General features: G+C 36.7%; 2 protein-coding genes across 9 annotated transcripts; one reads left to right on the top strand and one right to left on the bottom strand.

Annotated features, from left to right (window-relative positions):
* Positions 1-7243: 7243 nt before the first annotated feature.
* On the bottom strand, positions 7244-12203 carry LOC110912287 (myb-related protein 340). The gene is made up of 3 exons (XM_022156976.2): positions 12000-12203; positions 11699-11828; positions 7244-7720 (listed from the first exon to the last, which is right to left on the bottom strand). The coding sequence occupies exons 1-3, from the start codon at positions 12136-12138 to the stop codon at positions 7426-7428; spliced, it is 564 nt and encodes a 187-aa protein (XP_022012668.1). The 5' UTR covers positions 12139-12203; the 3' UTR covers positions 7244-7425.
* Positions 8227-11446, top strand: LOC110912286 (purple acid phosphatase 2-like). 8 transcript variants are annotated; one of them, XR_004882603.1, is made up of 7 exons: positions 8227-8591; positions 8680-8736; positions 9783-9863; positions 10034-10130; positions 10205-10343; positions 10531-10748; positions 10808-11446. XR_004882603.1 is itself a non-coding variant. In XM_035984810.1 (6 exons), the coding sequence occupies exons 4-6, from the start codon at positions 10560-10562 to the stop codon at positions 11294-11296; spliced, it is 468 nt and encodes a 155-aa protein (XP_035840703.1). In that variant the 5' UTR covers positions 8227-8591; positions 8680-8736; positions 9783-10343; positions 10531-10559; the 3' UTR covers positions 11297-11446. The 8 variants fall into 8 exon arrangements, 4 of the variants coding, with proteins under 4 accessions (XP_035840703.1, XP_035840702.1, XP_035840701.1 ...); XR_004882600.1 differs by having other exon boundaries at positions 10531-10929; positions 11140-11446; XR_004882601.1 differs by having other exon boundaries at positions 9783-10130; positions 10808-10929; positions 11140-11446.
* Positions 12204-27443: the final 15240 nt, after the last annotated feature.

Genomic DNA, 27443 nt, shown 5'->3' with positions numbered 1-27443 from the left:
GCCGTGACGTAGTGTACAAGGGTAGCTTCAATGGAAGGCCTTCTTCCACTTCTACTGTTTCTTGAATGCAATGACGACGTTTCACTGTTTTCACTTGACATTCTGTGAAAATAAACCGAAAACAGCTTATTTTAATGAATCAGTATCTTGGACACGGCCCCGTGCTCAGTGAGCACGGCCCCGTGTTCACCTTTCTGCAGAATTTTGAAACAAGGAATCTTGAAGTTTTAAGTTATTTATCTAACTTGTGAAGCCTTTTTGATCAATAGTAACTTAAAACGATGTTATACAACTTATTTTTAACAAGATTCCTTGAACAAAACTCAATATTTCTTGCCATAAAGCTTGAATTTTCAAGCTTTAATGGAGGTTTTTGGAGAAAGATGAAGAAGAGGAAATGGATAAAAGAGGAAAGGACAAGAGGGTTGTTGGAAACTTCTTTTAGAACATAACTAGGATAGTTGAGAGAAGATTCCTTCAAATCTCTGTTCCTAGATGGTCCAAATGTGCAGAATTCTTGGCTTCATTTATAGAAAACGACAGCGTGCTGGACACGGCCCCGTGTCGGCTGGACACGGCCCCGTGTGCAGATAGAATCCTGACATAGTTTGTCCGTATTCTGACGTAAAAGTTAGAAGGGAATCTTTTGGTGGACACGGGGCGTGTTGGCTGGACACGGCCCCGTGTCGAGGGGCTGATTATGAAGTTCGTCTATTTCTAAGGAATCTATTCGGATCGGGTGGTTCCTTACTGGATGGAACAACCCCAAAGTGCCTAAGATACCTTAATTATCCTAGACTAAGACGAGAACGCAAGAGGTAGTCAGTGAGGGTAATTCCTATGTTTATTTTAGGTGGACAAGTCCAACCCTTTTCTGGCCTCTCGTTAAAGAAGGTATATGCCGAATCGCTCAGGTCTATGTATGCACCGAACGAATTCGATGGAGAGTCCTTCACGGCACAATCGGCACAGGGACGACTATCGTCCATGTCTTTGCTAGGTACGAAGGTAGGATTGGGAACAACGAGGTTGTTTTCATGCGACCCCAACATTTCTTCTTGGTCATCGTCTTGGGATGGATCAATGAAATCCTTCCTAAGCTCTCTTAACCAATTTAGAACTAGATTTTCTAGTTGAAATAACTCGTCAAGGAGCATTTCTCCTAGAATATCTGGTTGGGCGCACTCGAGGGAGAGATATTGATTATTTTTACTTTCGCCCCTCTTAAGGTTATAAGGAGACGATGGGTCTATATAGTGGGGCTGATAATTTAGAAAGTAACATTCTAATTCTTTATGTTTGCCTCCACATAATTGACACCACGTACCATAAGAGTGTCGAAACTAAAAAAAGATCATTATCACTCATTTTTGTGTCAGAAATTACCAACCGACGGGATCTTACGGTTCTGTTTTCAGTAACTGAATCTTGGGCACAGGGGCGTGTTGAGTGGACACGGCCCCGTGTTCAGCTTACTGTCTGACTTAAAACAGGATTGCCAGTTCCAATGATTGAGCACGGGGGCGTGTTCAGCAGGCCGGCCCGTGCTGAGCTCTGCAGAAGCTGAAAAACTAAGAAAATCCTAAAAAATTAAAAAGAAAATAAAAAAAATGATTAGGCCGTTGACTCCTAACTTTCTTAAAATCCTTGTGTCCCCGACAACGGCGCCAAAAACTTGATGCGTGCTAGTGTGTATATGTTTTAGGTATATATTTTAAGACCTTTTTACACTTTAGTCAAGTTTTAAATTTATAAAACACGATATTTAACAACACTAAACACACATATGGGCAAGTGCACCCATCATGGACGTAGTATAGTGTTGGTAAGATACCGAGGTCGTCCAAGGACACAAGAGCTTTTAGTACCGGTTTATCCTCAACGTCTAATCAAATCAAAATGCTAGAAAAAGATTTGTAAACTAAAAAAATAAAATTAACTAAATGCTGAAAAATAAAAACAGATAGACAAGATGAATCACTTGGACCCGACTCGTGTGTTAGTATAACCTTTGATTATTTTCGCACTTTTGCACTTGTTTAAGAGATTATCTTAGTTATTGTAGTAGGCCCCTCTTTTGAAGGCGACGTTACCCTCAACCCAGTAGTTTGAGTCAGCAAGGATACAATCCTAAAGGGTCGGATTATTGAAAGATAATTAATTAAGTTATTAATGCAAATTATGGTAGGCCCCTCTTTTGGAGGTGACGTTACCCTCGACTAAGTAGTCTGAGTCAGCAGGGATACAGTCCTAAATAGCCGGGTTATAGTATTAATAGTAGTTAACTTATGAGGGGATCAAAGAGTTTGGACCCCCGCCATCCAATACCTTTGGGTATTGAAGGAGGTCCTACTAAATTTGACCCAGGTCCCTTGCAGGACCTCTAAACACTGAACAAGGGCAAGACCTTACCAAACCGTTCCCTTAACCCCGACCAGGTAGCCAACATACCTCCATATAGACCGTGGAGATATGAATGGTGAAAATCTTTTATTTTATATAGAGAGTAAAATAATGCCAAGACACCACGAAAAAACGATAAGGAAGAATCACCTTCAACATAAGAAACTAGTTATTAAAGTTATTAATACAAAACCAATTAAGAAGTGCAAAATATTAAAACTAAAAAGTATTATACTAAACACTTGTCTTCACCAAGTGATGTAAGAGACTTAGGCAAACATGGCCTTGACTGTCAAGAACTCTTACGATCAATCTTGGATCCCCAGACGACTCACACACTCTATGATGGACAATGGATGATGGTGGTGGAGGATGGTGTTGTGATGGTGGTGGGTGGTGGATGAAGTGTGAGAGAGGTGGTGTACCAAGGGATGAGTTGCAATGGCTCCAAGCACTCCTATTTATAGGCTGAACAGAAGCCTGGGCACGGCCCCGTGTCCGCTGGGCACGGCCTCGTGCCCGTCTGACACTATCTCTCCTCATTAATTGTAATTCGCAATTACAATTAATGCGCCTGCAGTACTTTGGGCACGCCCCCGTGTTCACTGGGCACGGCCCCGTGGTGAGCAATAGAAGCTTCTACAGGTTTGTCTTTTCTGCTGCTTCTTGGGCACGACCCCGTGCTCGCTGAGCACGGGGCGTGTTCTGTCTTCTGTCTTCTCTGTTTTGCTTGGGAGGATGCTTTCGAGGGGTCGGGCAATCCACTTTTGTTCCTTTTCTTGTATTTATGTATGTTAGATTTAGCTGTCTTTTTGCTTCTTTTATTAATTTGAGCTCATTTAATCCTGAAAATACAAAAGGAAGACAAAAATACACTTTTTCCAACATTAGTACTTAAAAAGGGTTAGTTTTATGCCTCATTTGATGTAATTTATATGTTGCATTTTACACACATCACAATATCTAGTACTGTCATTAATAAACGTGATGAAGTACTTATTTCCACCTCTTGTGGGTACCGCTTTTAAATCACAAATATCGGTGTGAATTAAATCAAGGGGTTCGGTTATTCGTTCAACCGATTTTGATGATGATCTTGTAAGTTTGGATTCTACACATGTTTCGCATTTATAATGTGAATCAATATGGAATGTTGGTATACAATTTAAATTGATTAAACGACGTATTGAATTAAAATTTACGTGACCTAATCTACCATGCCATTTATTCGAATCAGAAAACTCAAGCATATAAGTAAAAGTAGTAGCAATTTTATTCATGTTCTTTTTTACAGCCATTACATTCAATTTGAACTTACCATTTTGGGCATAGCCCTTGCCAACATACATTCCTCGTTTAGTAAGTACAAATTGATCGCTCTAAAAAACTAAACGAAATCCAAACTTACTAAGCAACCATCCCGAGACTAGGCTCTTGCGCAAGTCTGGGACATATAACACGTTGCTTAAAGTGAGCTCCTTCCGTGAAGTCCACTTCAAAATCACCGTTCCTTCACCCTTGATGTCTGCAGTGGCTGCATTTCCCATGTACAACTTCTCATCTCCGGCAAGCTCCTTGAAGGTGGTAAAGAGGCTCCTGTCTGGGCACACATGACGGGTCGCTCCCGTATCAACCCACCATCCTTTTGGAGTGTTAGTCACAGCATTGACCTCATCCAACATTGCGGTTTTGTCGGAAATCATTGCCACCAAAGGCATTCCGTCTTCATCCACCATGTGCGCGCGCTCACGCTTTGGTTTCTTGCATTGGTTAGCCCGATGTCCCGGCTCATCACAGTTGTAACAAGTCCCTTGGAACGTTTGAGCTTTCTTTTTCACAAGCCCTTTCTTCGGTCCAAGTTTGCTAGCCTTTGCTTTCTCTTTGTCCTTTTTCCCCTTGCCCTTGCCCTTATTGCCCTTAGAGGATTGCCCATGCTCAACCAAATTTGCGCTAGCAGAAGTTTGAACATGGCTGCCTTTTTGGGCAATTCTATTGTCCTCTTCAATCCTAAGACGAACAATAATATCCTCTATAGTCATCTCCTTTCGTTTCTGTTTAAGATAATTCTTAAAATCCACCCAACTAGGAGGTAACTTTTCAATCATCGCTGCCACTTGGAATGTCTCGCTAAGTGTCATGCCTTCCGCAAAGATGTCATGTAGTATAATTTGCAATTCTTGGACTTGATTCATAACTGTTTTAGAATCAACCATTTTGAATTCCAAAAAACGGGCTACCACAAATTTCTTTGTGCCAGCATCCTCCGTTTTGTACTTCTTGTCCAAGGCATCCCAAAGGTCTTTGGAAGTCTTGACGTTGTAGTACACATTATACAACACATCTGACAGGCCGTTTAACACATAGCCACGACATATGAAATCCGAATGCTTCCACGCATCTATCGCGCACTGTCTTTGTGCTTCAGTCTCCCCTTCCAATGGTTAGGGAGCGGTTTTCGTCAAGAACCTCGCAAGGTTCATGGTGGTCAGGTAGAAGAACATCTTCTGCTGCCACCTCTTGAAGTGTAGACCTGAGAACTTCTCGGGTCGTTCAGCGTGATTAGCCACTGTGGACGCTCCCACAGTGGTGGCGTTCAGGGGGGTTCCCGTCACAACATTCGTGTTGTTAACGTTGACGTTTTCATTCGACATTCTGAAAAATAAAATTACCAAATTTAGTCCAAAAAATTCTGTTTTACCCAACTCAAAACAGAAGTAACTAGTTAATTTTATTTTTAAATGTCACTTAGATTTACCACAAATTTACTGTTTCGGCTTCTAAGTCCAAGTTTAAACACCAAAAACAGAAAATTTATAATTTTTAGAACTTACTATTTGGCTTCTAAGTCCAACTTTGAAGACCAAGACAGAAAGTTTTTAGCAAATTTCGGACAAATTCTAAAGGTAATCAAGGAAGTTTTCAACCAAAGTCGCTCCTTTGAAGATGAAAACAAAAAAAATCTGTTTTTAAAACACAAACTGAGTGAAACAAAACTGGTTTGAATCACCAAACAGAATGGTTTTGATTACATGAACGGTGTTTTAAAATTTGTTTTAAGATTGTAGGAACCGTTCGCGTAAATAAATAAAATAAACAAATTTTTATTACTGATTACAATATAAAGAAAGCAGGAAAATAAAAATACAATTACAACTGAACTAAACAAATACAAGAATTGGAGTAGAAGTAGAAAATCCGATGACTGAGGCACGTGTTCAACACGCATCCCTTAAAACAAATTCCGAGTCTCCCAGGAGTACTCGTTTTATTTCCCAGGGTACAACAGCCGAAGCAGCGTACTGCCGGAGTTGACCTACAACCCGAAGGTTACCTTGAAACTGCAAAAGAAAGATCAGAAAAACTGTAGAGAGAAAGTGAATTTGCTGTTGTATTTCTGGTGTCTCTGCAGCTGGGTATTGAGCTGTATTTATACAGCTCCTAATTCGAAACAGTCAAAAGGAATTAAAGGAGAGGTTTAAATTGTATTAAACGTCTTCAATGCAATTTAATACGTCATTTAATTCTTAATCAAAGACCGTTAACTCGTCAGTTTCGAAGCTGAACTGTAACTGCACTGTCATTCAATGCTGGAAGCTTTTGCGCGCGCGCGCAAGACACACTGGTGCGCGCGCAGGTCTGCACGCTCATGCGCGCTGTGTCCTTTTGGCTCACTGCCATGCGCGCGTGCGCCACACTGACTCAGGCCCATGCGCGGCTGCGCGCGTGCGCCACGTCACCTGTGAGCCTATACGAGCACACCACACAATCACGTCGTATTGGCTCACTCTGGTACGCCGCGCACGTCACCTCAGGGCCCATGCACCATGCGCATAACCGCACGCCTTCATGCCACGTGTACTCGCGCGTGGACTGCCATGTCATGCGCCTCGAACCTGCACGCCACTTCACAACTTGGTCCTTGCAGCCTCTGTGATCCACCACGCGCACGTGGTCAGAAACACAAATGCGGCTCTCAAGCGAAGTGCAAAGTGCGCCATCAAAGCGCCACATTGCGACTCATCGCCCACGCCACGCGCGCGCGCCTGCATGTCTTCCGCACCCTTCGCGAGTACACTTAGTGTGTGATTCCATGAAACAATAAGGACGGAGAGTTCCCACTTAAATACCCATTTAAGTTTCATCTCTCTCCTCTGGTGTAGGACAAGGTGCTACTTTCCCTTTTGTTTCAGCATTCAATGTTTCAAACACTCAACTTTGAGCATCGATATCTCATTCATCTTAACTCCGTTTTGGACGTGGTTTAGTTCGTTGCGAGGCTCTTCCAACATAGAACACAACCCGCTCATTGCTTATATTTATTTTTAGTCCAAAATAGGAAAAAAATCATTTTCCTATATTTATGAAAAATGCTATTTTCACCAATTTTCCAACAGATTCGCACTATATACTATAAAGAACACACATTTTTATACAAACGTTGAAAAATTATCTAATTGTATAAATAATTTTGTAAAGCCACAGCAATCACTATTAATTTTCCTATTGCTTAACAATAGAAACTGCACTATTTTGAGAATACCAAATAGGTAAACTAGTCATGTCAATTTCGACTGATAGTGTCATAAAGTTGGTTTTATTATCCTAAATAAACATTTTATGGGACCTTTTTATATGACTCAAATAATAGATTTCGTTGATTTGATATGAAAGAACACCACAAGTCTAGAACTCGACATGATATATGGACAACTGTTTAAAAAAATGTAAACCATAATAAAACGAGTGACATGAGCCTATGACATCCTGTTTCGAAGGTTTACCTTTAACAATAATAAGTAATTGGTGGATAATGACTGGTCGTTGCTACTCTCAACTACAATTGCAATGTAATTGATCAAGCATCATTTAATAAATCTTAGGTTAAGTTCATCAAACACATATATGAATGTAACACCTCGATCATGACTCACACTTACATCATGAACAACAAAATATCGAAATCGCATTTAGTTTTAGACTTGCGTATACGAATCATGATATTTACTATAGTTTAGTGGTTATTCAATAGTGCAATGACCATAATTCTTCCACACTCCATGTGTTCTCGTTTGTCCCAGTGGTGAATGAACTCGAAATATTTCCAGTGTTTTCACATGGAGGATAATATGATAACTCCATTGGATTCACAACATTGTATGTTTGTGACGGCATCATATTCACTTGAGTATTATGTTCCGATGAAGTCTGTCCACTGAAAGTATCGGTTTGCTTTGTGTGCTTTTGGATTCTAGTTCTCCAGTAATTTTTTATCTCGTTATCTGTTCTTCCAGGCAGATGCTTCGCAATTTTTGACCACCTATAAGTATTTAGATGCGAATAAATTTATATAAAAACAAAGACAACCCACATTACAATTTCTAGCACATGTTACACATGCTGCAAAATGAAAGAAATCATATATATATCATCATACATGTTCTATGGTTCAAATTTAAAGAGTACTTGATGTTGGATCACCTATATATTTAAAGGAGGCTCGATTGATCTCACATTATATTCATTTAGAAACAGGAGCTCCAGCAAATTCGGATCAACAAATTATATTAGTTTTAAATGACTTTTAAAAACAAACAAAATCACAAAAATCGATCTAATATCATACAAATAAATCTATACTATTATAAAAAGGAGAAGTGATGGACAAGGTAGTAATTTTATTTGCGTATAAATTTTGAAGCATTATGTACAATAGAGAGAAGCCATTTTAAAGGGACTAAAGTTGCAACTTTTTCAAAATTTTAAGACACCAAAGGGGTGTTTTAGGGATTTGATCATGGAATAACCGTACATTAACTTCTCAGACAATTGAATCGTTTCTTATCCTGCAATTGAATATATAACCCTAATACCCAAATCACAGTTTCCTCTCATCTCTTCACCTTCATCACGACTGAATCCTCCATAACCCTAATATCCTGTAAAGACTGCAAATGAATCGTCCCACCTTCAATTCTCAAATCCCCCTTACGTTCTCACTCCACCCTCTGCCGGCGACAGTGGTTCCAGGGGCTGTGGTATTGGTGGTCGTCAAAGGCCAACGGCTAGGGTTTGCAATGAAACACTGTATTATCGAATTACACTCTCTATTTGCTGAAGATTTTTGATCGATTCTGTCTATTGTAGCAAGGATGTTAATTACTTATTTTCATCTTTTTAGATTTCAACAAGTTTGTTCCTCATCAGCACCTTGAATTGTATATATTGGTTCATCGTTTTATATGTTTGAAATTGAAACAAGTTCCTTTTCAATCGCAGGTTCTATGTCTTGAAACTGAAATCAGAATGTTGAAATTGCTAGATCTTGAGTCACTGGTAAGTGAATTGATTCGTTTCTGCATTATTTTTGACATTTCATTTATCTTTGCACGTATATCTGTATGAAAATAGCAACAGTTCGATGATATGCATACATTTAGCTGGTCAACTGTGGAATCTAGGTTGTTATTTAGAAAACATTGGAATTTAATTCTTTGACTCTTGGTCTGTACAATCAATTTGAATTTGATGGCTTTTGACCGCCATGAAATGTAATTTATGTTCACCATTATCCTAAAGATAGGTGGAACCACGATTATAGAGACGTTGGGCCGCCTGGAGTTGACCGGGTCATCGGTTCCTTGCCGTCTAGCTTCTCGCCTAGGTACCCTGGTTATGACTCTAGAGGGTCGAGTAATCGAAGACGAAGCCCGTTGATACGTGAAACGAGTTCGAGTCATGATGATGATCAGTGGCACCCTTACTCATCTGACTCTTCGTCTCACCGAAGGGCGCCATGAACATCGCCAGCATTGTAGCTGGATTAATAATTTGATATATGCATCGTTCGATTGAACAAAAATTAAGTGAAATTAAGTCTCTTTCAAATCATTTTTAGTTATTGAAGTTATCATATGGACCTTCAGATGCTTGCAAATTGCAAATGAATATTTATAATGTTAAGTTATTGATGATTGGTTAACCTGGTTTTTAAAAACTTTGAAACTGGAATTCCTGATCTCATGTCTTTTTACTCCTGATGTTAAAGGCTTTTGACTCCAAAAGTCAAAACAAACAGCATACATGGTTTTGATGCACCAGCATTAAGTTGATTTTTTTAGTATGCCTCGTATAAAACCAGGTGACTTAAATAGGGTACCAAAGGGTTTGTAGTCTAGCAGTCAAGATGGGTTTGTGGTTGCACTTACGACACTCAAAGTCGAGGCGTTAGGCTGTAGGCGAAGGCGCTATTGCCCATGTCCTTGCATTTATTTTTGGACAAAACATTATAACAAATAAACTTCTAATCATGTATGTATAAAATCCTCGTCCTGGTTAACAGTATAACGAAACCAACTATGCAACTATTTGACTATTTGCAGGCGGTGTAATGGTGAAAAGTGAGCATCAATTTATTTGATCTGTTCTACAGCCATGTGAGGGAGCTCGGGAACACTGAATAGGTTATATGATGGACTTACTTCTTTCTTGTACCTTTAGGGGATCTTGGTCAAACGTTTGACTCAAACCGAACTTTGACTCATTACGAGTCAAACCCGATAAAAGGGCAGACCGTGCTTTTTGTTGGTGACCTTTCATATACCGATAAATACCCGTTGCATGATAACAACAGGTGGGATACATGGGGAAGATTTGTTGACAGAAATGTGGCTTACCAACCATAGATTTGGAGTGCTGGGAATCATGAAATTGATTTTCTTCCTGAATATGTAACTAATTTGTTTAATTTGATACGTTGCTGATTATTTTTGAGATATTTTTAACTTACATTTTTATTTTGTAGGGTGAAGGTGAACCATTTAAGCCTTATACACACCGGTATTTCGTGCCATATGAAGCATCCCGGAGTACATCTCCTATTTGGTACTCGATTAAACAAGCTTCTGCTTACATAATCGTGTTGTCATCTTTTTCGGATTATGGTGAGCCTAAGGGGATGTTTTGTTTTTTTATAACACAAGTTACAATAAGAAACAAATTTTTATTTAAGTTGATTATCTATTTTTTTTTATTTCGTAGCTGTTTGCAAGAAGATTTTGATTTCTAGAAACAAATTGATAGCTAAACATTTACTGGAATGAAGTTAATCGTAATTTGATTGTTTCGCAGGAAAGTCCACGCCGCAATATAAATAGCTCATGAAGGAGCTACCGAAAGTGAATCGAAGCGAAACTCCATGGTTAATTGTGGTTATGCATTGTCCATTATATAACACCTATGTGCATCATTATCTGGAATGTGAAACTATGAGAGTGATGTATGAGCAATATTTTGTTCAGTACAAAGTTGATGTATTTGCTGGACACGTTCATGCCTACGAGCGCACAGTGAGTAATTTTTCAATAATCCGGATTATTTGACTTTATGACTGTTTTTACTGTTGCAGGATCGGGTATCAAATATTGCTTACAATATCGAAAACAGGTTGTGCACTCCTAAAATGGATGCATCTGCCCCTGTTCACATAACCATTGGTGATGGAGGAAACCAAGAAGGATTACTCTTTGAGTATGTCATTGCTTAAAATTACACGTGACAATTATGACTTATTCTTAGTATAAATGGGTTATTTGGGTTTTTCTACCACGTCGCTACTAGCCGTCATAAAAACATATATATTGGTGAAACTAATTCGATACTTCTTTTTCCTAAATAAATTTCTTAAAATTCATTTTGATAAAAAAAGTGAACTTTGATTTTTTTTTTTTATCAATGCAGGATGGTAGATCCGCAACCGAAATATTTAGCGTTTAGGGAACCGAGCTACGGGCATGCTACATTTGAGATTAAGAACAGAACTACAGCTTATTATGCTTGGCATCGTAACCAAGACGGATATTCTGTTCAACCGGATTCCATATGGTTTCATAATTGAAATCTGGAAATCATCATCAATTGCATCAATCTGATTATTACAAGTGTAAACCCAGTGATTGAATAGGTTCACCAGCTCCATCACCAGATTCATCACCTAATGTATGATGTAAACTATGGGTTTGAAATATTAATAGTGTTTTGTGACAAATAAGGTAGCTTTTAGAGTTGCGTATATTTACAATGTGTATCTTTTTTCCGTCACGTATCGTTGGCTCCGCCGCAACGCGCGGGTTTCCCACTAGTCTTAAAAGAGAATCAAACCTTTGTATTTTTTTTAATATTAGCATTCAATTGGCAAAATTAGTCAATAAATCTCGAAATATATATTTCAAACTCCATTTAATGAAAAATATTAGGGTTTTTTGTGTTAAATAAAAAAATAACTAACTAATATACTAACCGGTTACCCCATTTGGCATGAAGCTCCATAATCAAAAGTTGTTCCTCCGGTGTAATATTACCCCTTCTCACATCGGGTCGAAGATAGTTCAACCATCGTAGCCTGCAACTCTTTCCTGTTCTTTTAAGACCTAATTAACAAGATAATTAATCCAAAGTTGAAAAACTAAAATTAGAGTTAACTAAATATATAATTAATCAACAAGATATATAATTTATCAGAAGTTGAAGATTAAAACATAGGGTTAATTTAAGAATGAATACACACATATTAAAAATAATTAATCAATTAATTAGCACACCTGCAGATTTGGCAAGAGTGTTCCAAACACCTTCACCATGATCGGCGATGTAGTTCATAAGGATCAAGTCTTCTTCCATCGTCCATGGGCCTTTTCTAACCTCAACATCTTGTGCAGAAGAAGATGATCTTTTCTCCATTTTTGTGTGTATTTGATGAAGGAAGAAGGAGATCAAATAATTATTGATAAAAGCTAATGAAGGCCAAATTGGGTTTTTATATAGGAGAACTAATTAAGATGACTACTTAGGGGTTAATAATTAACTCAAAATCTTTTTACCTAACTCGGTTATCATTATGTTAATAATTAAAAGTAATGTTTAATTATTAAACTTTTTTCATCCATGCATGGTTCACTCATAGACACGTAGTGGTGTGGCTTTAATGTGTCGTAGCTTCCACTTCCACATATATTACAAATTCGATGCACATGCAAGTATATATGTATGTTTGTATACTGTATCTAATAGTCTAATAGAATGCATGATGCATGCATGCCTAATTATATTAATTAACTTAAATAATTGTATTAAATTTGGATAAAGTGAACACATGTGCTTTGTTTATCCTAGAGCAGAAACTGATTAACAAGCTATAACAATCTGTTAAAATAATAATATGAAGGTGATAAAATATATATAAAAAAATTGTTGTCTAAAAATATTGGTTTTTATCGAAAAGAGAAAAATTATTTGAGTTGCACCCTCTGAAAACGGCTTAATAGATGAAAACATGAATTTGTGTACTACTTCTTAAATGAAGTTGTGTACTATTTTTTAGATGAAGATGTGTACATGACACTACAAGAAAAAAACAATTATAGGGACAAAATTTACAGGAAGACAAGTCGTCTCTATAGAACAAGCTATTCGGAGGACATTTCGTTCAAGTCGACACTTTTTAAGATGAAAATGTAATCATTTTTCGGAGTAAAATATATATTAAAAAAAACTAGTATTAAGCACCCTCGCGTTATGGCGGGGATGAACAACAATGTCACACTACTGTTAGTGACCACAAACACTGAAGTTGCGACGTGTTAATGCGAATAAACTAAACTGAAACGTAAAACATATAAAAGAATAACTAAGTCGATCTAGAACCCGCGTTAAAATAAACCTGTCAAACGGGAAAAAATAGACGATGTAAAAACGTTTAACCACACACTCACGTTGCGCCGTGTTAACTCGCAAAATTTGGAACGGGACGTAAAACGAAAATTTTGCGAAAAATGAAAAGCATAGAGAACCAAAGTTGAAAGTAAAAAATTTGTGAGGTTAAACTACAAAAGATGAAAAGTTTCAGGGTTAAAAGTAAAAAATAAAAAAAATCAATTAGTTTTGGGTTAAAAGTAAAGATGAAAAGTTTTGGGGTCAAATTGGGAAAAAATCAAATTGTTATTAGGGATAGTGTACAAAGTGTCTAAAGTGTGAGAAGTGTAAGAAGTATTTTAAACCATTAGATCTTTAATCTAATGGTTGAGATCAATAGGGACGAAATCATAAACTGTGTTTTAATTATATGGACTGATTTGAAAATTGTAGGGGTAATAGTGTCTTTATATATATTTCAAATTAGGTAACCTATCCTAAATTCTAGTGATTCACTGCTAAATTCTAGCGATTCAATTTAACTGCTAAATTCTATCGATCCTAAATTATAAAAATACAGAAATATGTAACTGATACAAGAAATGTATAACACTATACATCCATCATATAACACTATATAACACCATATAACACCATGTAACACTATATAACACTATATAAAAATATATAACACTATACAGTTCTAAATGGTGGTTGCACTACAAAATTAATAATTGATGGTGTTATATAGTGTTTTTTGGTGGTTGCACTACAGAATTATATAACACCAAAAACCATTATATAACACCATATAACACTATATAACACTATATAAAAATATATAACACTATACAGTTCTGAATGGTGATTGCACTACAGAATTATATAACACTACAGAATTAATAACCGGTGAACGGGATGACACAAATTCGTAGATTAATTCTTAAATTCAAATTTCTATAATAAAGGATGGCGGTTATTTTGGGCAGTTATATTTTAATCAATTAATTGAAAGAAATAGAAAATTACTAATTCACCCTTTGAATTAATTTAGATATAGGACACTTGTCATCACCACATTATTTCTCACCCTTCTCACAATATTAGATTAATGTACAGAATCCTCTACGTTGTTATATATATCACTAACTTGTCATATATATATCTCTTGTATTATAGTACAGTACCAAGTAACAAGGAGTGCTTCTGCTTAGGCCAAATTGATGTATGCCAGTGCATTTTAGGTCCACATAATCACTATGGTGATTTACATCTTATCCCGTGTGCTTTGTTTCTTCTAGAATAGCATCAAAATTTATCAGTTTTTGAGAAGTCACCACTACCAACTTATTAGAAGATATTTTTTTTTTCATCTAGCTTGTAGTTATTTAACATGATAATTCATGGGATTTATTCAAGAAAACCGTTTTATGTGTAATGAAATCTTGATTACTCAGTTGCTTCTTAAGGCTGGACAGTATGGAGGTTCGTCCTCCACCGTCCTGGAACGTCGCTGGACCAAACACTACACCCCCCCCCCAGTCTTCGTCCTTGGCGTCCTCTTCTGAACGTTGGAGCCGATCCACAAAATGACAAAAACCACCCCTCCCCCTCTCTCACACACCTATACATACAATATATACATACACATTTTAGGTCCATCCTCCCATTTTCATACCTCCATCCTCTTTGCCCCATCCTCATGCCCATTCTACGTGGTGCTTACGTGGCGGACCATCCTCTAAGGGAGGACCATCACCATACCGTGTAGCCTAACAACTAACGAAAGTTAGTGTTTTAGCATGTATTTCGGAAAGTTAAAGAGAACCCTAGTTAGGAAGAGAAAGAGGAAAGGTAATGCATCAACTGGTTATTCATAAAGCATTCAATTAGAACTCTCATTATTCTAGAAGAGTAGCATCCTTTTTGTAACAAATGTAAAGGTTTCAATTTTGTATGATAGTGTTTGTAGTTTTTTGTGACAAATGTAAAGGTTTCAATTTTGTATGATACTGTTTGTAGCAAGTATTATGCTAAGTTGGGACGTGTAAATCATGTTAAGTTGGGACGTGTAAATCTAACATAAGTTGTGCAACGAAAAATGAGGGTGTGGCTAATATGTAATAGGGCCGTTATCAAGGGCCCTAATTTTAGTAAGCTATTATATATTGTACTAGGTTAAAACTCTTGTGGTACACGGGATTGGGTAACATGAAAAACTAAAACTGAAACAGAGAGTTATAAAAAAATAAATACCCATCGTAATTGCAAATTCTTTATTTATAATTACATACCATATTTACTATCACAACTAAGAAATCTATAGATACAAATACAAATACAAATTACAAATCTCTAAAAACTTCTTTATATACAACATTCAGTGTCGTATTTGTAAGTTTACCATCTTTATCAACAATTACGAGTTTGAGTCCATCTCTGCTTTTAACTCTAGACAAAGCGACGTAAAGCTGACCATGAGAAAATACTGGTTGTCTGAGAAAAAGACCTACTTTGGATAACATAGGTTTCAGAATTCGGGCTTTTAAATACGTCAGGTTTTGAGATGGAAAACATCATCTGCATCATCACACAATCATTATATGATTTAATTAGGGGTGACTATAAAATGCGAAACTGAAAACAGTCTACAGCTTTGATCGGTTTAAATATGTATAGTTCTGTTCACAATTCAATCAATTAACGATTTATTACTTGTAACTGGGCCGTATAAACTAAATTGGCCGTTAACGTTTATTATTTAACCTTAATTAATCTTAGATATATTCAATTATGGGTACATATTATTATATCAAATAACAATGTTATGACTCAAATCAACAAATTAATTGAAAAATACAACTAGATTTCTATCAGGAAAAACAGCCCAATTTAAAAGGCTCTCTTTTAAATTAAAACCTCCAACTAAAATCTCTCAATTAGAGCCATTATTATCGTTGTCAATTCCCATCATATTTGTTGCCAGGGTAATATAAGTTTATGTTTTTAGACGAAGGTTTATTCTTTTTGTAAAATTATACAAATTCAAATTAAAATGGCACTCATTTTGTATTTTGTTTAGTGCCTTTAAAAAACGATAGAACGGCCCTGATATGTATATACGTATGTATGGATGGATGGATGTTTGTATAAAACTATGTACAAACAACAAAATCAAATAATATTTTATAATTATTGTGACGAAAAAGGTGCATGTTAGGTTAAGAAACTTCATGTTCTCACAAAACCCTAAAGCAAAATATAAAGACAAAATCTTTGATAATTTGCCACACTAAATTTTCGGCTTCAAGACAAATAAGTTACTAAATGTTTTTATTCTTATTTATTATATATAAGAAGGTTTGAGGTGACCATGTCCTAACCGGGCTTGTGACTTTTACATCAAATAAACATTAAAAGTTTTTTAAAAAAATAGCAATTCTAACCAAATCAATCCATTTTTTTTATAGATGAAACATTAATATCAAAAATTATATTGCTTTCGGTGACAACCACACATGATCCTTGATGATATGATATTGATGTCTTAGAATCCTTCGTCTTCTTCCATATGGACAAATTATCGAGTTAGACAATTGATGTATAAAGATGGTTGCTTTCAAGCATGTACTTCCTCAATAAAAACATATCATTTTGTTTTGTTTTAGCATGTAGTGAATTAAAATTTGCATAATTTATAAAGTCATGAATCTCATTTTTTACGGTTTAGGTGTATATTGCTAGGGTTTTCGTGACTAGTACACATGTGTTGAGCATGGTTGTATCTGGTTCTAGACAAGTTTTGGGTTTTGTCACTTTGGTTATCATGGCTAGGTTTCATGACTAGAGTTCGGTTAACGCTTAAACTTAGGTAATAATTATGCGATTCAAAATTAGTTATGGGATTCAAAGTTATGAATCTCATCTTTTACGGTTAGTTGAATTATGCTAATTGATGTCAAAGTGGCAACCAAAAGTTTTTTGCTAACTTGCCATTTAGAAAGATTTTCGGTGTTCAAATAGGTTCATTCCAAATTTGAGAATGAAACGAAGTTATGTTATTCACTTTAAAATTCTCATATGGATTTAGTTTCCAGTGTGCAAAATGCAGCTGCTACTAGATAGTGTATAATGCTGCGGGTTAAGTTTCTATATTCAACCAAGATCCTTACTGGTTTTGCGCATAGTTGTCGAAGGCGCAAAGGGTGAGCCTTGGGCCTCAGGGCAAGGCGCTTAAAAAACGGGAGCTTTTTTAGGCAAGACTTATAGTATAAAAATACAATTTTTAGGCTTCTTTAGGGCTAGTTTAGGTTGTTGATTCTTCGCTGGAATCTCATCGGAACCTGGCCTGAAAAATGGCGCATGAGGGTCTGAAAGTGGGGCTTTTGAAGCGTAGTGAGAAGGCTACCTGGGTGAGCCTTGACAACAGAGGTTTTGCGTAAGAAAAGAAGTATGTTTGGCATCAGATGCCAAATGAGTATGACAGCTAGAGATACAAAAGCTCTGTTATTTCCTTAAGCAGTGGCGCAGCATAGTGGGGGCGGGAGGGGGCCGCCGACCCCCCGAACTTTTCGCTTAGTAATGGAGAGTATGTAGTTTTCGTATAGAGGGAAACTTATTTAAATAAACAACCAAGCTTAAGTTATGAATTCTGGTTAGATTTGGAGTTTTGGAGAATCGAAGGTACAAGAGAAGTTATCATGGAAGGATTTGTTAGAATCTGAAGTGTTGAGTAATAGGTGCTGTCTTGGAGTTTGATTACTGATTTTGAAATTTGTAATTAGTTTTAAATTTTTAATTATATCTTATTTGTCCTTTTTGGAACCATTAAGCTAGTAAGCATTACTAAATACCGGTGTAGATTACAAGCACATCAAATCTGATTGTATATAACATTATTGACGCATGTTTTTGCTTTGTTTCTAACAGATCAAATTCCTTATGTCGATTCTGATACATATGTCAATGAGAAGGGTGGTGTCATTGCAAGTTTTAAAGAATATAGTATTGTTAACTGGGACTCAAAAGTCCCCGAATGGGTATCGACAATAGCATTGATCAAATGATGGCTTTCAAATGCGATCTTGTATGAAGTATGGGTAGGTTCAGATGGAAGTTGTGCACGCATGATCTATTATTACTCCGATCTCCCATGGCCAATAGGAAAGCTTTTATATTTGAAGCAAGTGTACAATGTGAAACATTTACTCGGTATATCAAAAGCTTTTATTGGAAGGCATTTCATTGAGTAATGTCTGAATTTGATGGACTTTTGTCTGGCAGGTAGATAGATATATAGGAAAGCTACTATTGCTTATAAGACTTGGTCAACTTAATTAGGTGAAGATTTGTTTTTCTCTTATAACAGGCAAGCCTTGAGACGCTGCTTATATTTTAAATGTTGTCGTTTCGCTAAAAGAACTCCTCTAGCTAATGGCTAATAGAGTTTGGATGCTATCTTTCCTGATAGTTAAGTGCTTAGATATCACTTCAATTAAAATTAAAAAGATATCTTATATTTCTAGTTGTACTATTTTACAGGGCTCGGGAGTGGTATTTAAATTTAACTACTGTATAAATAGAGGGTGTATGTGTATTCTGTTAATCGAGATCCCCTTTCTTTTTTTATTTTTGCTGCTAATCTTGTGAAGTATGTATGCTGACAAACATAAAGCACAATTTTTAGATACAGGAGCATCCTACTCCTAGTCATCTTCAGATCCATCATCATCTGTACCAAAACGAGGCCCCTTAAACTGGATTAAGTTTTTATACAATTTCATACTTTTGTTTTATTAGTGTACTCTTTATCTTTGTGTTAGGTTTCTTTCTTGCAGTTCAATATCTGGTTGACTACTATGCTATACTTTTTCTTCATATTCATCTACTGTAAGCTGTAGCAAATCAAGTGGTCATCTTTAAATACACCTTCTTGTGTTTATTAGTCTTCTTGGCGGGTCTGAAGTAGACGCCGACTATGGTGATGAAGGCTTTGATTATGAATAAGCAAACACTAAAAAAATCCTCTTTTTGATCTTTAATTTACTTCATTTCAATTCCTGTCATGTGTAAATTTTTTAAGACATAAATCATTTCTGCAACAACATGAATCTGAAGCAGGATAATTTGCATTCTGGTTTCGAGATTTCAAAACGTTTTGTTTTTACTGCTAAAATAGCATCATGCTTGTTTAGATGCATCACTTTGATCGTTAAATTTATTTCGATCCATACTTATTTAGTTATGAAAGATCATGACCGTGTTTCATTTTTGTCGTTTTCGTTTTCATAATGATACAAAAATCATTCTCTGGGTATGTATTGTAGGCTTGTAGCAATAGCAATGTAACCATTTGTTGAAGCATTAATGTTTTAGGTTACATTTTTTGAGTGATTAATACTATGTTGTAATAATCTTATAAATATTTGTTTGGAAGCTATTTTTCTTAGTTAGATTTTTTTATTTACTTTCAAAAGTCTTCAACTTTTCTGTAGCAACAGCTTGAAATCTGGTGGTTTTGATCATAAAAAAAGTCAAAATTAAATCTGATGGTACTCAACGATTAAAAAGTATTATTTTCAGGTTTAAACTACACCCCTGATAATGATTACACATTCTTCAAGAAATGTGTTAATTTGAGTAAAAAGTTTGCTTAGAATATCGGTAGTGGTAGAAATGAATAATACATCCACCCATGGCGTTGTGCGTTATGTGGTAGTCCAATCAGTAATGAAGTATTATGGGGTGTTTTTCTAAAATGGGTATAGTGGGGATGTGAGCATTGTGGGGGCATTATGTTAAAAAGAGTATAATAGAATTAAATAAAAAAACATCAAAAAAATCTTATTGCCCAAACAAGAACCATCAGTAAAGTGATTGACCCAAAAGAATGAACAATGGCGTGGAAAAAAGAACGCCAACCACCATTTTTTTCAAAAAAAAAACGCCCACGGGAGCGGTCACCTCGGCGTTGTGGGGCGTTATTTTTAGGATAAAACGCCCCAAAACCCCCCACTATGGATGGTCTTATGGTATCTATTCTACTAAAATTACATATGGGTGAGCGGAGTGGGGGCGGTAAACCCACTCGGCACCGATTAAAGACCACCACCAACCTTTTGCCGACAAAGCTTTACCGAATTTTGGATTCAATCTCGGTGAACCTTCACCGATTCGGTGAGAGGGAGGGAAGGGGGAGAGAGATGGGTGTGTGGTGGGCTTCATTCCTTCTCAACCAATCACATAATTTTCCCTTTTAAAAAAAATAGTTTACCTAAACCCTATTAGGTAAACCACCGCCAACGTTTTTGAGCGTAAGGTAAATATTTTAGTTAACTTGACATGGCACTATATGATTGGTTAAATTGGGAGTTTACCTAATACCATTGGGTAACCACTCCCTTCACCCTAAACTAGTGAGTAATCATTATAAAACATATAGGTGAATCTTTAAAACTTGTTAACTTTGCTTATGGTATGTATTCTACTAAAATTACATAAACTACTAAGTAATCATTATAAAACATATAGGTGAATCTGTAAAACTTGTTAACCTTGCTTCTGGTATCTATTCTACTAAAATCACATAGATTATTAAATTAGTGTTTAATCATTATAATATATCTAGGTGAATCTATAAAACTTGTTAACTTAAAATGAATCAAAATAAACGAGAATAATTCACTACCAGTGCGCGTTTCACCACATATCATTCAGTTGTCATCGCCGCAGCCGTAGCCGCAGCCGCCGCCACCATTTTCATTGTCGTGCTGCCTCTAGTCTATAAAAGTAAAATAACGAGCGAGCTTGTTTTGATACCTGTTTTCTAAAGCGACCCATTGGAAGGTGACATCTTGTTATAACTTATAACACGAGTTCATTTTGATCTGAACATTGTTTTGACCCATCGCCAGAGTAAGTAGCTCTTTGTCCATGCTTTGTTTAAATTGTAATGATAAATTATAAAACGTATCTAAATACCCTTTGTAACACTAACAATGAACAACAAAGAGTTACAGAACTTAATGATCTTACTTGATTTAACGATACTACTTAAAATGGGTTACATTTAAGCCTGAGATTGGGTTGAGTAGTAACCAACAGGACAGGCAACGAGCAACAAGTGATGATCACTTTATTAGTTCTACGTGCTTGGGTGAAACTAACAAAAAATTGGCGGAGCAGAAACAATAAGATCTTCAAAGAAAAAGAGAATATCACTGATCAACTTGGTTGAAGAAATAAAGGAGGCGTCTTCTTATGGATGAAGAATAGATCTAAGTTAAATGATGTTAATCGGAAAAATTGAAAATCTTTTAATATGGAGTTTGTTGGTGTAATACCGCATACCTGTTTGGTGTTTATGTCTTTCTTCTACTTGCCGGAAATTAGATTTTAAAAAACTTCCCTTAAAAAAGGAGGTTTTATCATCCCAACTAATCAATTTTGGCCGTTGCCACTAGGGGTGTGCAATAACCGAACCATTAACCGAAACCGAACCGAAAACCGATAAAACCGAACCGAAATTAACCGAAACCGAATTAACTGAAAGTCGGTTAACGGATATATTTTTTACCATCAGTTAACCAAAATTAACCGAACCGAACCAAACCGAATCATTCTTTTATATATGTTTCTAGCTTTTATACCTCTATTTCATGTTTTTTCATGTTTTATACCTTCATATCATGTAATAATACCTCTATTTCATTTATTTATGCCTTCATTTCATTTATTTATACCTCCATTTTTTGTATTTAAACATCTATTCATGCATTTATACCTTCAATTCATTTATTTAGACATCCATTTCATGTATTTATACATCTATTTCATGTATTTATACCTTCATTTCATGTATTTCTAAGCAAAAAAAAATTAGCCCTTGTTTGAATTGGTTATTGACCGAACCGAAAACCGATAAATTAACCAAAATAACCGAACCGATTAACCGATGACTTCGGTTACGGTTATGGTTACGGTTACGGTTACGGATAATGCATATAACCGAACCGTGCACACCCCTAGTTACCACTCCCAACTTTCATTTTGGCTCCCACCATCCTCTATTTAACATTTAGCTTGTTGTGCCACCCCTTCGTTAAATAATCACTAACTCAGTTTGTTTTTAATCCTACGTGTCAAGAGAGTTCTGAGTTGGCGTGCATACGTGTACTCACCCATTAAACAACCCCTGTATACTGAATAAAAACCCTAAATCAGTTGCATTTCAGCTCAAACCCCTGTATACATAATCTCCCCTGCGATGATGACGATCAAGCCCTAAGTCTTCGTCACTTGATGATTGAAGCCAAAATTCATACAACGCAGAGGTAAGGTTTATGTTAGGGTTAGTTGCATTTTGATTTTACACACCAATTTAACCGATGGAACGTATTCAAGTTATGCTTTGGTATGGTGGTTGTTTATAGACTTTGCTTTTGATCAACCTCAGTATATTGGAGGTGATTCTGGGTTGTTGATCATGGATTATGACCATCTCGTGTACTTTGAGCTAGTAGAGTATGCCATGGAAACCAAACGCTACAAAAGTAGGGATTTTTATATGTACGGGATGGATGCGAATAATGGTGAATTTAAATTGTTTGGGATGATAAAGATGTTTTAGAACTCGCAATGAAAGCTAAAACTTGGACTGAACCATTCATTAAAGTGTCTGTTCAAGATAGCCCAATTAGGTCTAAACATAACGCCCACTACTGTTCCCACCTCAGTAAACCACAGGCCCAGTCCAGTTCCCAGACTAGTTCCCAGCCCATTAAACCAAAAGCCAAGTCTAGTTCCCAGCCCGTTAAACGACAAACCCAACCCAAAAAACTAGTAGCCAAGTTCAAAAAAGGGCATCTGGTAAAAGTTTTACAACTCCTGAAGTCCCTAGATCTGGATCTACATCAGGTGTGGAACCAACTGTTAAACAGGTAGAACCAACTGTTAAACAGGTAGTGGAAGAACCTGTAAACAAGGCTGTATGGACATTTGATATAGATAAGGAGACAACTGTTAAAAAGGGAGCTGAGGTAGAACCAACGTTAAACAGGTTGTAGAGGAAGAAGTATTTGGTCAAGATACTGGGGTTAAGCAGGTTGTAGAGGAAGAAGTCTTTGGTTTAGATAGTGATACTGGTGAAAAAGAACCTGATTTAGATAGACAGGATAGTGAAGGCAGTAATTACAATCTTGAATTAGTTGGGACAGAAGAGTCCAGTTCTGATGATGAGGATGGTTTTTCTGATGAGGATGTGGTCCAAGACGAATTGAGTGGCTTAGATTCAGACATAGAAGATGTTGAATGGAGACAGTCACAAGATGCAATTAAACAAGCTAGCAAGGATGAAGTTGTAGCCACAAAAAGGCTAATTGAAGAGTGTCTAAAACCTAATAAAAAAATAAGGTAATTTGCATGAATCTAATGATGCAGGCTGTGCACATGTAGAGGGATACAGTAGTTATGAGGAATCCGATGGTGACATTGCCACACCTGGTGATAGTGAAGAAGATGATGTCAGAGGTAAGAAGTTTAAAGAAATTACTCCTAGTGTAAGTGAACACACTAACTAGAAGAAGTTTGTTTGGAAAGTTGGGATAAGGTTTGCTTCAATGGATTCTTTTAAGGAGGTAGTTAGAAGATATGTTGTGTCTAATGGCAGGAATCTATTCATAGCAAAGACGGATAAGAAACAAGAACGTCGTATAGTAGTCAAGTGTGTAACAGGGTGTCCTTTCAATCTATCTGTTTTGTTCAATGCACACAGGGAAAGAGTGTTACATGATTAAAAGTGTGAAAAACAATCACACTTGCCAAAGAAACATGATAAAGAACAGGCAACTAACTGCTAAGTTTACAGGTGATGAGTTCCTACCTTTATTTAAGGCCAAACCAAACTGGTCTACTAAGGAGATCATATCTGCCGTCAAACAAAAGTACAAGGTGATTATAACTAAGTGGTTGGCTTATAAGGCTAAGTCATGTGCACATAAGAAGCTTCATGGATCAATGAGAGATCATTATAGTAAGACTAGTTCATCTCTAGATGTATTAAGGAAAGCAAATCCAACATCAACTTTCAAATTAGAAATTGCTCCACCAGGTTTCATTAATCTAAATCCAGAGGCCACATGTGGAATATTCTTCAGACTGTTTTTGTGTTTTGATGGTGTTAAAAAAGGGGTTTCTAGCTGGATGCAGGAAGGTGTTGTAATGAAATGTAGTATCTGTGGGGCTAGAGGACACAACAAAAGAAAGTGCACTGACAATAGGAAAACAACTGTAGGTAATTTTACTAAGTTTAATGTTATTGGTTAGTAAATTATGGGGCTTACAGTTTATATCTCCAAGTGGTTCTACTCCCAAGAGACAAAAGAAGGGTAGCCAAAAAAATAAACCAGCCAACTCAAGAAGCTTTACAAACTACAACTCGGCGGACTACTCAAGAGGCAACCCAGTAGTCAACTCAAAAGGGAACCAGCAAGTCAAGTCAAAAAGGAAAGAGAAAGGCCAAAGAGAGGGGCAACAAGGAAGGTTGAAGTTATTTAGCAAATATGTGACCTTTTGTGCTTTGTGGGACAAGTTAATGTTATGTTAACACTAATTTACTCTAATATTTTGCCTAAAAACACCTTCTAGTAATGTGGGACAAGTTAATTAGTCAATGTAGGACTTTTCTGTGTTGTTTGACTTTTCTGTGTTGGTTTACTTTTCTATGTTGTTTGACTTTTCTGTGTTGTTTGAATTTTTTGTGTTGATTGACTTTTGTGTGCAATTTGGATAATGGTCATTCTGTAGTCAAGTGCAGTTTTGGACATTGTATTCTGGTGCAGTTGCAGGCTTCAAGTTGAGTCAAACATTGGTGTACAATATAGTTTCAGTTTGGACATTGTGTACACATAACAAGTTGATTCAAACATTAGTTCAAGTCTGGTATGGTCATGTTTTGCACAGTTTCAGTTTTGGACACAGTTTCAGGTCTGATATGGTCATGTTTCAGTGCAGTTGCAGGTTTCAGTTTGAGTCAAACATTGGTTCAAGTCTGGTATGGTCCAAGTCTGGTATGGTCATGCTTCAAGTGCAGTTGCAGGTTTCAGTTTGAGTCAAAAATTGGTCATGCTTTACACAGTTTGAGTAAAAAATTGGTCATGCTTTACACAGTCTTTACATTGTTTGAGTCAAACATTGGTTTAAGTCTCGTAATATGTACATATTTTTAGTTTTGGACACACTTTCAGGTTTGATCATTGATATAGAGCGGGTAGCGGGAATCGAACCCGCATCGTTAGCTTGGAAGGCTAGGGGTTATAGTCGACGTCGATTCATCATTTTTAACGTCTCTAATTCAAAACCGAACATGAAACTTTGGTTTCATTCGGCTCCTTTATGGAAAATGGATAAATTGCTAGATTTAAGATGTGAACCCACTTATAAAAAAAAGATACCCATCTGAAAAAAGTATACCCATAACATCTATGTCAGTCAAACATTGGTTTAAGTCTCGTAATATGTACATATTTTTAGTTTTGGACACACTTTCAGGTTTGATCATTGTGTATATAAGTTAGATGTCCAGTTGAGTTAAAGTAACAAAAGCTTAACTTAGATGTACACATTAACAAGTTGAGTCAAAACATTGGTTCAAGTTCAAGTCTGATGCTTGCAAATTCCATTTCAAAACAAGTGGGTACAGATGGACACAAATACAACCAGTAGTCAGTAAATACTAATTTGACAAATACAACAATATTGCAATTACAATTAACAAGGTTAGCACATATGGTTTCTTCGACTTCGTCTCTGTATCAAATGTCCTTGCTTTCAAGTTCTTGTTCTCTTCTATTAATAACATATTCTGTAATTCAATTTTCTTTATCTTTGGGTCTTTAAATGTGACACGAGTTGAGGTGTCGTTTGAACGTTCATTGAACATGTTATCAACATCTTTTTTCCACAAGAAGAATTTGCAATCACCTCTCTACAAAACACAACAACTGTAAAGAAATTACAATCGGCTATCTACAAAACACAACTACTTTACAACACAATTGAACTTACAGGCCAATGAGAGTAGCCGTAAAATTCTTCATCATGTCTTTCACTTTTAAATCCAGCTACTCAAGAACTGCAACAATGACGTGATGGCAGTAGACATTTCTAAGGTTTTCGAATTATACCATAGATAGAAGACGAGGACATCTTGAATCAAATTTCCAGGGGAAGAGGCAGTGTAATCACGGCTTGGGGAAGAATTGTCACACCCCCAAAATCCACATGCGGAGTATCACCGCTTGGAGGCATGACATGACCAGGATCAAGCCACCAATCATATTGAACAAGCATGTATGTAAGTTATAAAATCCAACACAATTCAATTGGTGTCCAAACAAAACATAGTTTAAGTTGCAAGCGGAAGCATAATGTCTAAAACCAATTCATAAGTTTAAACGTTTCAAATGTTTAGCATGGCACACAGCTGTCCATGTCCCACAATGACTCCTCCCGCTCGTGCAAGCTCCATAGCTACCTAACGACCTACAAGGCATGTAACAGAAAGTCAACAACAAAGTTGAGCGAGTTCACAGGAGGTGTTTGTTTAAAAGTAGTTTCTCAAGAACTAAGAGTTTGCTTTCAACAGTAGGTTAAATCAACTTTCCTTATTTTCCAATCCATAACTGGTGGGGGCTACCCCGTGTTGTAAACCACTAGACTAGATGTATCTATAGGTGTCCTTCCCAATCCGAGGACAGAGGTACGTATTGAATACGTAGGTTTAGCGTATGTGCCCTTCCCAATCCGAGGACAGAGGTACGTATTAGAATACGTAGGTTTTGCGCAGGCGTCCTTCCCAATCCGAGGACAGAGGTACGTAGCGAGTACGTAGGTTTAGCGCTGGCGTCCTTCCCAATCCCAGGACGGTGGTACGTAGTGTATACGTAGGTTTAGCGCTGGCGTCCTTCCCAATCCGAGGACGGTGGTAAGTAGTCTAGTAGTGGTGAAAGTACAAGTTCTGTCTTAGTTATTCAATCCCATTCCCAAGCCACCGGGAATCCCATGCCTTAGGAGTGTGAACTCACCTTGGTTTGCTCGGCAGATAAATAAAAGGTCACTTGAGCCACTTGTGGTCAACCACATCCGAACATGGTTACCATACAAGTCAGACCTAGGTTTAAGTAATGCACGTATGGTTTTCTACACGTATACTAACAAGTTGCATACAAGTATTGATCATGGCATACACGTATAATCATGGCAGTTGACAGTACATACGAGTTCAACAGTAGTAGTCACTTAAACAAACAAGGCCCAAATGTGCAGCCCAAAATACACAGACCTGTGACAATGTGGTC

This window comes from Helianthus annuus, chromosome 15 (assembly GCF_002127325.2).
Source record: "Helianthus annuus cultivar XRQ/B chromosome 15, HanXRQr2.0-SUNRISE, whole genome shotgun sequence".
Lineage (NCBI taxonomy): Eukaryota > Viridiplantae > Streptophyta > Magnoliopsida > Asterales > Asteraceae > Helianthus > Helianthus annuus.
The sequence above is the reverse complement of the archived record's forward strand: the minus strand, read 5'-3'. Positions and strand labels throughout refer to the sequence as shown.